This window comes from Thermobia domestica, chromosome 15 (genome assembly GCF_964235325.1).
Source record: "Thermobia domestica chromosome 15, izTheDome1.hap1.1, whole genome shotgun sequence".
Taxonomy (NCBI): Eukaryota; Metazoa; Arthropoda; class Insecta; order Zygentoma; family Lepismatidae; genus Thermobia; species Thermobia domestica.
In genome coordinates this window covers 4,984,141-4,998,201 of record NC_137468.1, presented here as the reverse complement: position 1 = coordinate 4,998,201, position 14,061 = coordinate 4,984,141, and the positions used below count along the sequence as shown (strand labels likewise).

The following is a 14,061-nucleotide window of genomic DNA, read 5'->3' as shown; positions in this document are numbered from 1 at the left end:
ATCCCTTTTGTTAGTGTTCGAGGCAGTGTTGCCAAATTATAAGCGAATGTAATCAGAAAACTAACATTTGTTCATAAATTCCTCTGGTGTTTCCTTCGTTTAAAGAGTATTCAAACTAAACCTATATCATTGAAAGACGATTTAATTTCAATTTAAATGAGGTATAACTCATATTCCTATTTTAATCAGAGAGTGAGTTATGTGCCTCGAAGTCTAGAAGGGAAAATTTTTACAAAGGCTGAGTTTTAGGCACATTTTTCTGACAAATCAATGGCGGTTCAGTTGCGAAAATTTGCATGAGCACTAATTTTAATATGCTGAATACAATTACGAAAAATAAAAAATAACCCCCTTCCCGCCTCATCCGAATGTTTGCTTATCAGCAGGAGGAAAAAAACTAATAAAAATAAGCAAAGGAAACTAAAGCAAAAGATCAAACGTAATGCTATTTAAATATTAATTTATTTTCAATATGATATCAACAGATCATTATGAAGAGTTACTTTGTAACTATACAATCCTGCAATCAGCTTGCAGTACTCCAGAAACTTAATACATGGTCCAAATCTTCGTAGCGTTCGTTCGATTTAAACTGTCCTAGGTGCATCCCTGTTTCTGTAATACTGTACCTTTACAAAGGAAAAGAATAGGCACAACACAATGTCTACGTGCAGCGCTGAAAATGCGTTGTCTCCTCTAAGCCGTTGCAGTTTTTAGTTTTGGCTCCTCTTTCTTACTTATTCCTGACAGAAGCTTTCGAATTTCAGCGATTGCTGCTCCTGGACTCAGGCCCTAGAAGGAGAAAAATATTTATGTAGACCCATGAAAACAAACAAATGGCGTGCTTTCCTATGTATTTTGCGTTTAAAAAGAATGCAGAATGCGAAACTCATGAAAAGTTTAGTAAATAAATGGAATCTAGGGCAGCAGCGATTTACATACCCCGAGATTTGCCATCTGATTTGCAAATGGCTCAATACTGTTAGACTACCGGACATTATTGTATGTATATATGAGGAGTACCGGTAGGTAGGGCGCACTAAAAAGGAATCTGAACGTTCAGAAATTACGTTTGAGGCGTTGAACTAATAAAACCAAATTTCTCTGTTGTAGGCAGTTCTCGTGCCTATATGCATAATTTGTGGAAGTCCAAAATAAATGGACGATTATTCTGACCATTAGAGTGTATTTTCAGGAAATAACCCTTCGTTGAATTCACCCTCACTATTCAGAACGCCTCATATATATACAATTGGAACGCTGCAATCTGAAGCGGGCATGGTAAACTACTTATCAGAAAACAGTGCAAACATTATTACACAATACTAAAAAGTACACTACAAGTACTTTCATTAAAAGCTTAATTTTCTGACAGGAAAAAGCAATAAATAGGAAAAGCGTCCATGTGAGTGCTATATTGGACTGCAGTCATCGTATCTGTAAAAGGCTTTATTTTTCTTATTTTAAGTGTCATGTGATAATGTGTTCACTATCTTTTGGTAGGTAATTCGTAAAAATGAACACACACTACCTCCAAGACGCACCACACAGGTAACAATATTTGATCTCTTTTGTACAACATGTTAATGAACTCCGTGTCGTAATTCCTTTAATTGAGGTAATTCTTTATAACAAATTCTAATAAACATGGGTCGAAAGCTCTCCTTTCAGGGCTATAAACTGCCGAAAACGCCAAACACCACGTTTTAAAATGATCTGGCATGAAAATTATGGGACCTATCCCAAGCAGTTTAAGGTTGGTTTAAAGGGACAAGTTTTGCCGATAGATGACACTATAGTCTTCGTATCTCTCCCATGTATTTTTTATCTTTCACGAAAATTCACGATTTCTCTTACAAATTTCAACCTACAGACTTCAAATTTTTAGAAAAGGATCTTCATAATGTATCGAAGGCAATAATCTGTGCCGATTTTTTATTTAGAATTTTCTTCATTGTTGAAATGGATATCTAAATCTTTAACAATGAAGCTGTTTCAACAATGAAGAAAATTCTAAATAAAAAATCGGCACGGATTGTTCCCTTTAATATGTTATGAAGTTCCTTCTCTAAAAATTTGAAGTCTCTACGTTAAAATTTATAAAAGAAATTGTAAATTTTCGTAAAGGGTAAAAAATACATGGGAGAGATTGGAAGACTGTAGTGACATCTATCGGCAAAACTTGTCCCTTTACACTAACCTTAAGGAATTATAAAAGGAGTGATCAGAAAGTAAGGTTACAAAGCATGCAGAGAAACGTGTATATATCATTTCATACAACCAATACAGCCAACAGATAGTACATACATTAGGTTATTTTTCGACAGTCTCCATATCGCTTAAGGCTCTTGTCGCATCGTGGGATGAATTTGAAGATTCCCTCCTGGTAAAAATCCTGTCCTTGCATGTTCAGCTACACTATCACAAAGTGTTCCACCTCGTTTGAAGCGAAGCAACGTCCTTCTAGGTGTTCTTTTTAAGTGCGGTAAAGGTGAAAGTCACTTGGAGTGAGGTCCGGGCTGTAGGGAGGATGGTCGATGACTGTTGATGCCGTGCTGGGTCGGCCACTGCGTTCCTCATCGGTATTGTTTTCTCTACCAACCGCAAACTTTCGGGCACCATTCTGCGAAAGCTCACAAGACATTACAGCCTCTCCATAAACCTCTACCAGCTGCCGGTAAATTTCAGCCGCGGTTATATGTTTCGCTCACAGAAATCGAATAACTGAGCAGATTTCTACGCGAGAGAAGTTCTCCAAACGAGTCACCACTTGTGATTACCTACAACTAGCTCCGTAGGTGTTTGTAACTCCGCACAATTGCCAACTCCATGTATTAGAATTACTGTACACTTCTCATTCTCCTATAATAGACAAAACTCCAAAAAATATCTGCTTTGTGACCTTAGTTTCTTATCCTTCCTCGTATAGGAATTAGTATGCGCTCTATGTAAATATCTATATTTCAGTTTTCTTCTGGTACCCACGCAACGCGTTCTCAATTAGTACTTTAAATGGCATCCTTATACCCCAAATTAGTTTATACAGTTTGTTAAGCCAGTACCGGGGATTTTTGAAAGATGGATATTAAGATAGAGTGCATATTAATTCTTATGTAATTTCTTGGACCGCTTGCGAGTGATGAAATAACTTTTACGCCAGAGCGCCTTAAAACGTGATGTTTCGCATCTTCAGCGTTTTGTAACTGAAAGGAGGCGTTTCCCAACCAATGCTTATTAAACTTTTTTTTTTTTTTTTCATTTAATAAAAGGGTTTACTTAAATTTATGACATGAAGTTCTTTAACAGCGTGTACAAACGCACTATGTCTACCTAGTTATATCATAAATACTGTCACAAAGTTTGGAGTGGCGCTGTAGGCATTCGGAGTGGCACAGTGCTGCCATCTGTGCATAAAGCGGAAGATGCATGTAGTGTGTTTGACTGTTCAAGACATACGTTGATATTGTACTGAGTTCTGATGGAGTGGGGCGATTACGAAAATCGTGTAGCAGTAATTCCACTACACAAGGTCGGGAAGACAGCAGGTGAGATTTCCAACCTCCTGAAACCCGTACAAATCAGCAAGAGATTCGTATATCGCGCCATACAGCGATATACCGAGACTCGAACGGCAGGTGACCGCGCAAGGAGTGTCAGACCACGAACGGTACGAACCCCGCAGGTCCAGAAAGCAGGCGCAGCAAGAATTCGAAGAAATCCTGTTCGAACACAAAGTGTGATGATTGCTGAGATGAACATAAACAGAAATTCCATGTCTCGTGTTCTCATGAGTGCCTACATCTACGGGCGTATAAGAGGCGGACTGGTCACTTTCTCACCCAAACATTAATGTCGCAGAGGGTCCTTAAATCAAAGAGACTGTTGCGGCTTTACGCCGACAATCTGCACAGATTCTGTTCACGATTCAGCAGGTCTACAACGCCCAAAATGATCTTGTGTATGCCACGTCATCTACTGCAGCTGCTGAGGCAGTTCCAAGGGTTCAGAGGCTACATCATTCTGCCTCAGTGATGGTTTGGTGGGGAGTGAGCTATTCAGGCACAATCCAGCTGCATTTTTGCGAACAAGATGTTAAAACATCTGCCAAGATGTACCAGGACACAGTGCTAACACCTATAGTGAAACCACTGTCTGCTACCATGTTCCCTGAAGAAAGGTGGACCTTCCAGCAGATTCCGCTCCAGGCCACGAAGCGGAAACAACCCAGGAGTGGCTGGCACGGAACGTGCCCGACTTCATTTCTACCGCTGATTGGCCTTCTAGCAGCCCGGACCTTAATCCGTTGGACTACAAACTTTGGGCAGTCCTTCAGGCAAAGGTCTGCCATAAACGGCATCCATCTGTCGACAGTCTGAAACAATCCTTGACCCGAGCAGTGAACAATTTTCCCATGGACGTGGTGCTAATGCCATTGACCAGTGGCCGGACAGACTTCGTGCCTGCATCAAGGCCAAGAAGGGACATTTCGAAAAATTATTCGTGCGTCAGGTGTACAACATGACCAAAATAAATTGCCTTGGTGTTAATACTCTCTGTGTTACTCATTCAAACTTGTGACAGTATTTATGATATAATTAGGTATCTACTAGAAAGATAAACAACTGAACCTATAATGCTCCAGAGCAAGATCGTGTTCAGAAGGGGCTGGCGGATGTTGAAAGTAAAGACTTCCGCCGAATCTGTCAAATTAAATCTGAACACAGTTTCTAACGAGTCTTTTTAAAGTAAATTTCTTTTTTCTTTTTGAGACGGTTGTGTTTCAGAGCTGAATATTTTGTCGCGGAGTTTGTGACTCCTTAAGTCAAGAGTTCATTTCCTTCAAAAATTTTTAAGTATGGCACTTCTTCTTTTTATAAGAATCTGATGAACATTTACCTTTGGACAAGTCCTGGTGCAGTTCATGATTGAGTGGCATCGGAATACGGAGAAAGGATCACGCAATTTATTCAATCGCTCTTCTGTTGCTTCGTCTCTCGAATCGATGATCCATCTGTACGCCTACAAGAAAAAGAAAATACTTATCTTTAGAAAAGGTGGCTTTAGATCTATGAATTCACTGAAGGAACAGAAAATTAATTACATTCCAGAAAAAAAATACATAATCACACACAGTAAATAAAGCACTAAAATTCAAGAAATAAGACTTGATATTTCATCTCTGTTTATTTTCTTTGAAGTTTCAAACGCCCTGACTGCATTTATCTCCAGAGTTGTTCTAATTCAGGGAATTAGGAGGCTCAGTGGTAGAGCGCTGATCTGTGGCGTGTGGGGTCCTGATTCGATTCCCGGCCAAGTAAGTTGGTGGACAACGGATTTTCCTGGGGTACTCCCACTTTCTCATTCCACCAATTCGTCCATCTTCTTTAGCTTATCAGGCATAATGGTGGGACATTAAACGTAATAATTTCATTTTAGTTCGGGCAATGGTTGTAAAATTATTGTGGTATAATTTTGTTACATTTTATATTTCAATATTTAAAAATTAAATGTTACAAATTACAGTTTGATTCAAATTTATATTAACCGTTTTCGTAATAGTATTATTGTTTTCTTTTTTCCTTTCTTATGGCAGTAAAATATTGCAAATTTCACTTAATTTCAAACTTTCTTCTCTATTCAATGTGTTATGGTGTAATTTCATTTCTATTGCTTCTTCGTAATAACCTTTCAACATCCATGGGTAGTAGATCTACATATCACAGACAAATTTTGAATGCTGCTTCTTTTTTTCCATTGCATGTTGCGCTAATGCTTCCTGCTCTGGTCAGTTTAATCGTATATATCTTATATGCTTCTCATATTCAGTCTGAACCGTACGTCCCGTTTGTCCAATGTATGTTAGGCCACATTCACATGGATTGAGTAAATACATGGGATGTCTAATCTTTCACGGTGCGTAGCATTTGTCTGATCTTCAAAAGTATCAAATAAATTGTTTTTATTCGATATTTATTCAATAAACGACTTATTTTATTCGAAGTATTGTGAATACAGGATATGAATACAAAATTTTGTTTTTCTTCTTCGAAATTCTGTCTGAATTCTCGTTCTTGTGGCAATGTAAACATTTTGTTATTGCCTTATTCATGTATTTCTTTCTTTTTCTATTATAATCCAGGGTGTCTATCGGTCACGAAAAAGTCACGAAATCAGAAAACGGTCATGAAAGTCACGAAAAAGTCACGAAATTTAGCTTTTGGGTCACGATTTTTTAAAACTGTACAAATGTAAGTACAGATTGGAAAATTTTGTTCTATAAAACGTCAAAATTCACCACCAAAAATGTCTATGGTCGCGTTTAGATGTTACCAAATCGCAAGCAAAGTACGTTTCTATCGCATGGATGAAAATTCGGTCTAATTCCCACCCAAATTCGCTCTTTAAAATGCTAGAAAATTTAATGATTTGGTAAAGAAAAGTCACGAAATTTCATTTTGGAATTTTAGTAGACACCCTGTAATCATTTTGTACAAAAACCTGTCTTAGATAGATCACTTACTTCTTGAAGGTTATCTTTATCTAATATTTTCTTTGCTTGCTTTGTATAATTATATAGTAATGACCTTTCTTCGGGTAGGTAATACAGGAATCAGCTCTTTTCTATGTACACTGCAACCTAATCGTCCCAGATCTTTCTTCAAAATTAATATAGGCCCTATACAGAAGCGGAATCTTCTTTTCTTTTTCAGTTTCCATTATTATATTAATGTTGGGATACGTACTGTTTAGGTGATTTTGAAAGTCAATTAATCCATCCGTAAAATAAAATTACACTCTAAGACACTGAATATAGAAAATGACTTGAAATTAAGTTAAATTCAGAATAATTTATTACCGAAAGAACGAGAAAAAAAGAGCAATAACAATAAGAAAACCGTTAATACAAATTTGAATCAACTGTTATTTTGTAACAAATATTTATACCTATAAAATTACAACTCAAATCCTATTTCCAGCTTGCCATACCGATTAAGGTACCAACGACGCGAAGCATTCCTGTTTTCTCATCTTGTTCCTCAAATTCCAACTCACTTCTCACTTGCTGATGGTTTCTAAAAATAACTGAACAAGGCGGAAATTTCAGCTGAGAAAGCTCTGTGTGTTGTATAACGATATCAGCGCTTGACGTCACTGGAAGTTTGAGGAATAAAGCAATACAAAAATAAAATAACACAATAAAAATTGATCATGTCGTTAGGAGTTCTCTGTTGTTGAAGCGACCACCTGGAAAACTATTCGAGTTCCTACTAGTCCAGCGCCGCTTTTATTATGCCATTTCATCGTTAGACTGTTTACTCGGTTGTTTGGTATTTCATCCGTTGCAAGGTTCTAATAAAACTTCTCTTGGGTAATCTAGGGTAATGATGTAGGTTGGGTAAATATCCAGTAGGTGGGTAAATAAAAAAATGGGTATTTGCCCACCCAAAAACTGGGTATTTTACAAAAACTTAATATTTATGAAGTTGCTTGAATTGTTAGCCATACTGATAATTTCTTCTATATTTTGTTCGTTGACGAAATAGTTCCAAATATGACATGTTGATATTTTCATACTGAACGTATAGCATACCTTAGTTCTATGAAAAGCTATAATAAAAGTTTTTAGTAGTCAGATTATAATGCATCCAACATGAAACCAGCTTTTAATTTCTCTAGATCACTAGTCTAGAGTCATACGTAATATTGATCTCTTCAATATATACATAAATCTTAGATTTTTTCCAACACTTGTCTCTGTTTACTACTGTAACTCGTTGATTTAACGTATCTGCCATTTCTTCAAGAGAACTGAAGGTTCAAGCGAACACAACAACAACAACATGAAAGACTAAGAAAATTGCTTACCTATATGCACAATGATTTTAATTTATCGGAATAATTGTTTCCGTTGCCCATTTGCACTCATCTACAGGCCACCTCATAAGCCTATTGGAATACAAAAGTACTACCGTGTGAATTCAAGATCATAACTTACACACAAACGATAGTAAGAAACAGAGTAAAATGTTTGGGTTGTTCCAAGCGGCTTCTGACAGAGGCCTACAGACGATTGTACCCAATAAATACTGTACTGTACCCAATAGGAAGACAATCCAAATGATTACCCCAATAAATTAATTCACTGCAGAAATGGATAAAAGCAATCTCTGTAATCTCATATGTATTAAACAGGGTGTCTATCGGTCACGAAAGTAATGAAATTTATTTACCTTTTGGGTCACGATTTTTTTTTAATCTACAAATATAAGTACAGATTGGAAAATTTTGTTCTATAAAACGTCAAAATTCATCACCACAAATGTCTATGGTCAGCTTTATTCGCTATCAAATCAGAAAAAAAAGCACGCTTCCGTCACATGCATGAAAATTTGGCCTAATTCGCTCCCAAGTTTCCTCTTGGGAATGTTACGAAATTTTATGGTTTGGTAAAGAAAAGGTCACGAAAAAGTAACGAAATTTCATTTTGGAATTTTAGTAGACACCCTGCATCTACTTAAATTTACAAATTGTGGGTGCGTGTGTAAAGTACGTTAAGTAAAAAAATTAGTTTTGCACAAGTCGCATTTGAGGGTTCAGACATAAATCGAAAATTTGGGTTTGGGAAAATAATTAGATGTTGTAGCTCTTCACCTTAATAAGACTTTATAAAAATCTGAAACCTAAAACTGGATTTTGGATTTAGGTCTGAGCTTTCAAATGTGATTTCTGTAGGACACTGATTTTTGATTTACAGCACTTTACACACCCACCCGCCAAATAAGACACATTCTTTTGACAGTTACTGTGCCTGGCACCATGACTCAAACTTGCACAAATTTCGAAAACTTCAAATTTCAAACTTACACACACACACACACACACAAAAAAAAGAAAGTCAATCAAATTCACTATTTCACCACGGAAACCTACCTGCATTAGAACTGCTGGACCCAAATATTTGTCTCCATTCCACCAATAGGATGGGCACGACGTAGTGCAACACGCGCAAAGGATACATTCATATAATCCGTCCTGTAACATAGAAGAAAATACATATGTAACATGTTGCATCAGCACAGCCTACAGTAGTAACAATTCAATATTTTCTAAAAACATTCCTTGTGAACGATAATATTAATCTGATTACTTGAAATGGTTCTAACAATTAAAAAGTAATTAGGAACTTTCAGGATAGAAAGATGATTTCAGTTTAAAACTTATCGGATCGTCACTCACGAGGTTCGGAAAGTTTCAAACATTGCACGCCTAAGTGAAGTATATAATAAAGTGGTAGGACACAGTCACCGCCTTCGAAGACTCCTGGTTTATTATCCTATACATCTCACTTGAATTCTGGCTTTCGAATTATAGAAACACACTAAAACTGAAAAATACCCTTATCTGAATTAAGTTTCTAGACCTACTTAAACCTGAGAATGACTCCCTGTGATCCCGGTTTTACATATTCGTATCGCCATGTGTTCTTTCTGCCGAATCGCTACTGTTTAACTTACGGGGATGCATTAATCTCATAAAACCCACATATCCATAGTAGAAGCTGAAATGGGATTTCAAGTTTAACATCCCACAATTAAGCTCTTTGGACTAAAGGAAACAGGTAATTGACGAAAGCGAATTATTATGGAACTACTGATGGAATGAAAATATGAGATGGAACGTGATAACCCATGGACATAATGTTGTCCGCTAGAAATTCACGTGATTTGAGATCGAACCAGCGAATCCTTGACCAGAAGTGAGCGCTCTGCCACCGTGCTCACAAGTACATGCTGAGATGATGAATCCGATGTGATAATTATAGCTACCTCATATAATAACTAAAATTAATATATTCCAAAATGTTATATTATGTAGACACTCTTTTACACACTAACGTCTCCATACAAGTTATTTCATTATTTACGAACAGATATTACAACCCATGGCCTCAGCAATCTCAAAGAACACCTAATTACATGCCTCGATCTTTAGAAGCCCAGAACACAATTCCTAATCCAGACAGCTCAGTTAAACAGTTCGCCTTTACCCTGAACAACTTCATATTCGAAAATAATAACTACTACTCTGAGCACTCAATACTCTGAACTCCTTGTATAGGCAAATCTTATCAAAAGATATGCAGAACAAAAATCTCCGTGCTTTAACCACCACTCCACCTTTTATCTGGCTTCGACTCACCGATACAATTTTTCTAATACGCATGCAACGCCAACCAGGATAGGAACTATTCTTACACTCCTCAACAAGTACAGCTTTGTTATAATAATACTAATAATTTAGCCACCTATTTTTTTTAAAGGCCATATTCTACCAACAATAAGTACAAAATTGTACGCCTTGACTTGAAAGATTCTGATCGAGGCAAAAGATTCATCTTTGTTCGATTTAATTTCACCTACAAAAACATTTCAAATAATGGTGTGTGGCTAGGATTTTTTGCAAAAGGCTGTCTCTCTTTCTCAAAAAAGACTGGTTCTTCAGCCAAATCGTCACCTTCTTTAACGTGGACATGAGGATGAGAATTGTCTCAAGACAAACATTTCGAGAGCTTCTACCCTCACCATAACGAACACTTACTACCATTTGAAGAAACGTAACTTTACGTTGGGTTGTCAACGCTATTAACCTTGTGGTATCATAGAGTGTACCAAACAATGTTTCTTTGCCAATATTTACGTAGTACGAAATTTCAACATTTGTTTTCCATTAATTTAGAAGTTCCACGGGCGTATCAAAATAAATGATTCACCCTGTATATTACGTACGAAATGACCCAATGTAGCTTGCCTAGGGTTTTAGAACCTAGATCTAAGTACATCTGAGTAACTCACCAACTTTTGTCGATCTTCCACACTTTGTAAGTACTGCTGGGATCCTGGTTCCCTCTCTTGCTTTCTCTGCAGCCAAGGCTGTATAGATCTGTACTGTTCGAAGAAATTTTGCATGTCCGGGACCAAATCCTTCACCACGTACATATGAGGCAATGGGTAGATCTTCGTCGGCTTGTTCAAATTAGTGTCGATTTTGCTGCACAAAATGTAAACACTTTAAATAGTAAATAAGAAAATTTGATGAAAATATAACACATTTTTTTTTCAATGCAATAAAAAACTTTACCATCTTTCCGATAAAAATATTGTTGGTTTCCTGAACAATTAAAAATCTTGTTCAATCATTAAAAAAATGCTTGGTCACTGCCTTTTTTCAAGTTTCAATCCAGTTAAGAACACATTTCCAGTATTATATAATAAATTGAGGATATAAACTGGTTTTCTCTTACACCATACCCTACGTATGAATTCAATGAAATCCAGAGTAAAAAATGAACTTCTGGACAAGAAAAAAGGTGCCAGGAAAAAAAATCGGTTGCTGCTTCTATTTATCGTACAAGGTTCATTAAACAAACAACCAGAAAAACTGTATTTAAAAGATCTAAAAGACAACAGGTTTTTTTAAAGTGTCATCTTGGAGCTATTCATAACTGGAGCTGGCAGGCATGTGTTGCGCACATGATGACGAGTAATTACACAATATGGCAGCGCCCTTACAGGAAGTCTCGTTTGATTTCTGTTGAGTGAAGGTATGAGACAAACAGAAATTCAAGCAGGGCACAACCAATGCTAAAGATTCTCCACATTCAGGTCGCTCTTTTACTAGACTTACGAAAGTAACATTGCTACAATGGAAAACTTGATACGAGAAAAAGGGCGTCCATAATTTGTTCAACCTCAATAATCATGAACGATATGATGGGCTGATTCTAGACACGTCTTCATTTACAAAGCAACTTCACACAGTAATATGTCAGATGTCCAGTGATAACGAATATGTAAGGTTCTAAAAGAAGTTGCATTGTCGAGTCCAAACTATATAGCTGTTAATTACAGAACGCACAGAGCAGTATTAATTTTTAATTTTCATTTTCTCTGGAACCCACCACAAGTAAATTACTCCGGAAATACGTCATGCATAACTCATCCATTATGTGCGAAACATATATTACAAAACATATCTAGTGAAACCTCAAAATGCTGTCAGTACAATAGAAAATGTATACAGGGTGATTATAATTAAAAGTTCCATTTTCAATACCGTCCATCCACCGAATCATTATGCGCTTTTCATGCAGTTTTCGGTGTAAGGATAATTAAAGACCGATTCTTTCCCACCCAATGTGGTACGACCTTGCCGTGGTGGATGAGTTTTCCAATAACAGTGCCACAACTGTTGAATGACTTAAACGTCATTTTTTTTCGTCAAAACACCGAAACAATCATGTACATTGGTTGGTTTGATGTGCAACTTATGCCAAAACCGTCGTATTTCGATTGAAAATGTCACTTGTGTCCGAACCCACTTTCGTTATGCCGCTTACAGCACCATCTATTGATACACTTTGGAACTGTTTTCTTATGTTATACCTTTTCCCCCTTCTTCAAGTACATTCAGTTTAAATTTGAAGTCATACTGACCTGTGGATCTTTTTTCACAGCATTTTTAAAGTGGGACTAGACAGCATATATTAGTCAATAATATGAATTTTATCAACTAAAATTTAGTAGAAATAAGTTTTATGTGATCAATACAAAAAGTGTCGTAAGAAACGTAAAGGAACTCGGCTATGGAAAAGTAGCACGAAGGAAAAAAAAAGTCATGTCACGTTTTCTGTAAAAACTTAACTTACCACAGCAGTCTCTTGAGAAAGTTACTTTGAAAATTAATTTCAAAAACCAACAGTTCACTTCATCAATCGACGTAGAAAAACGGATTTGCTGGCGACGAATTTACATTTACATTTTACGCATCTTTCAGCAACGCGAAAGATGAAAATTGTTCAAAACAGTTCATTGAGTTGAGTTGAGTTGATTTTAGTTTAGCGTCCCTTTCAGCAGCGAGGCTATATGAGACGTGGACCTACTGATTAACGTGGAATCCGAACCACATGAGCTCCCGCCGGGAATCGAACCCGGGACTCCCACGCCAAAGGCGCGTACGCTAACCGCTTAGCCACGGAGGAGCTCATCAAAACAAAACAGTTCAGTCGGCTGTATTAACATGATGAACACTGCACACAGAGAAGCAGTTTCAGTAACTCCTAAAATGTGTGTATATATAATGAAACTTGTTATGCAAACTTAAAAATCACCAAACTGTACAACAATGAAAGAAGTTGTTAGCTTTCGAAATTAACTTCAAAAATAAGATTCTTAAGATACTAGTGTACTGAGTACCGTTTTCTAACTCTCAGAAAAGTTCAGTTGAAGTATTTAAACACAAAATTATCCCTTGAAAGGTACAGAAAATCTGTGAGTGATATGGGATTTAACCAATAATTTCTTATACATATTTATATGTTAGTTTCTAGTTGAAAACTGAGAAAGCTCTATTTCTATTAAAGATAGAGGGAGAAACGTTTTAATTTTCAAATCTTCTATTTGTGATTGAAAATACAGAGCATGTTACCGGATGATAACTGAACAAGATTACAGAATGTACTTGCTGTATGTAGCACGTCTGTTAATGTTTTCACAGAACTATTTTAGTATACAGTGTACAATGTATAAATAAGAAAACTAAATTTTATAAGAACAATTGTTTACGAATGTATGAGATTTTAAACACGCTCTTTCGTATATCGTCGTGAACAAATGTTTTACTACACAAGACGTACCTAATACAGGCCAATGTATTAACTCCTCCAATATTCATAGCACACGAGCCACATATACCCTCTCGACAGGATCTCCGAAAGCTTAGTGTTGAGTCAATCTCACTTTTAATCTTGATTAAAGCATCCAGCACCATAGGGCCACACCTACAATGAAAAATGTTTTTTTTTTCTTTGTTACTTTTATAAACATGGACAATCCATCATGGCATTCAGCCAACAATCATTAACATATTTAAAAGATAATAAAAAAGATCAGATCATATGTAATTGAAATGAAATGAAATCTTTGAGTTTTACGTCCCACGGTTATGCCGGTTAGGCTAAAGGAGACGGTGATTATGAGAAATGAGTGAAATGGTGGAATGAAG

At 36.6% G+C, this 14,061-nt stretch overlaps 1 protein-coding gene across 2 annotated transcripts in view; it reads right to left on the bottom strand.

Moving 5' to 3' along the window:
* Positions 1-440: 440 nt before the first annotated feature.
* LOC145672045 (succinate dehydrogenase [ubiquinone] iron-sulfur subunit, mitochondrial-like) overlaps positions 441-14,061 on the bottom strand; it is a 52,428-nt gene continuing 38,807 nt past the window's right edge. For both annotated transcript variants that reach the window (XM_081741257.1, XM_081741258.1), the window contains exons 3-7: positions 13,694-13,837; positions 10,854-11,049; positions 8,932-9,033; positions 4,897-5,019; positions 441-792 (exon numbers count right to left, since the gene is read on the bottom strand). In XM_081741257.1, the coding sequence (XP_081597383.1) occupies positions 697-792; positions 4,897-5,019; positions 8,932-9,033; positions 10,854-11,049; positions 13,694-13,837 (661 nt within the window). In that variant the 3' untranslated portion in view covers positions 441-696. The remainder of the gene's footprint in view (positions 793-4,896; positions 5,020-8,931; positions 9,034-10,853; positions 11,050-13,693; positions 13,838-14,061) is intronic.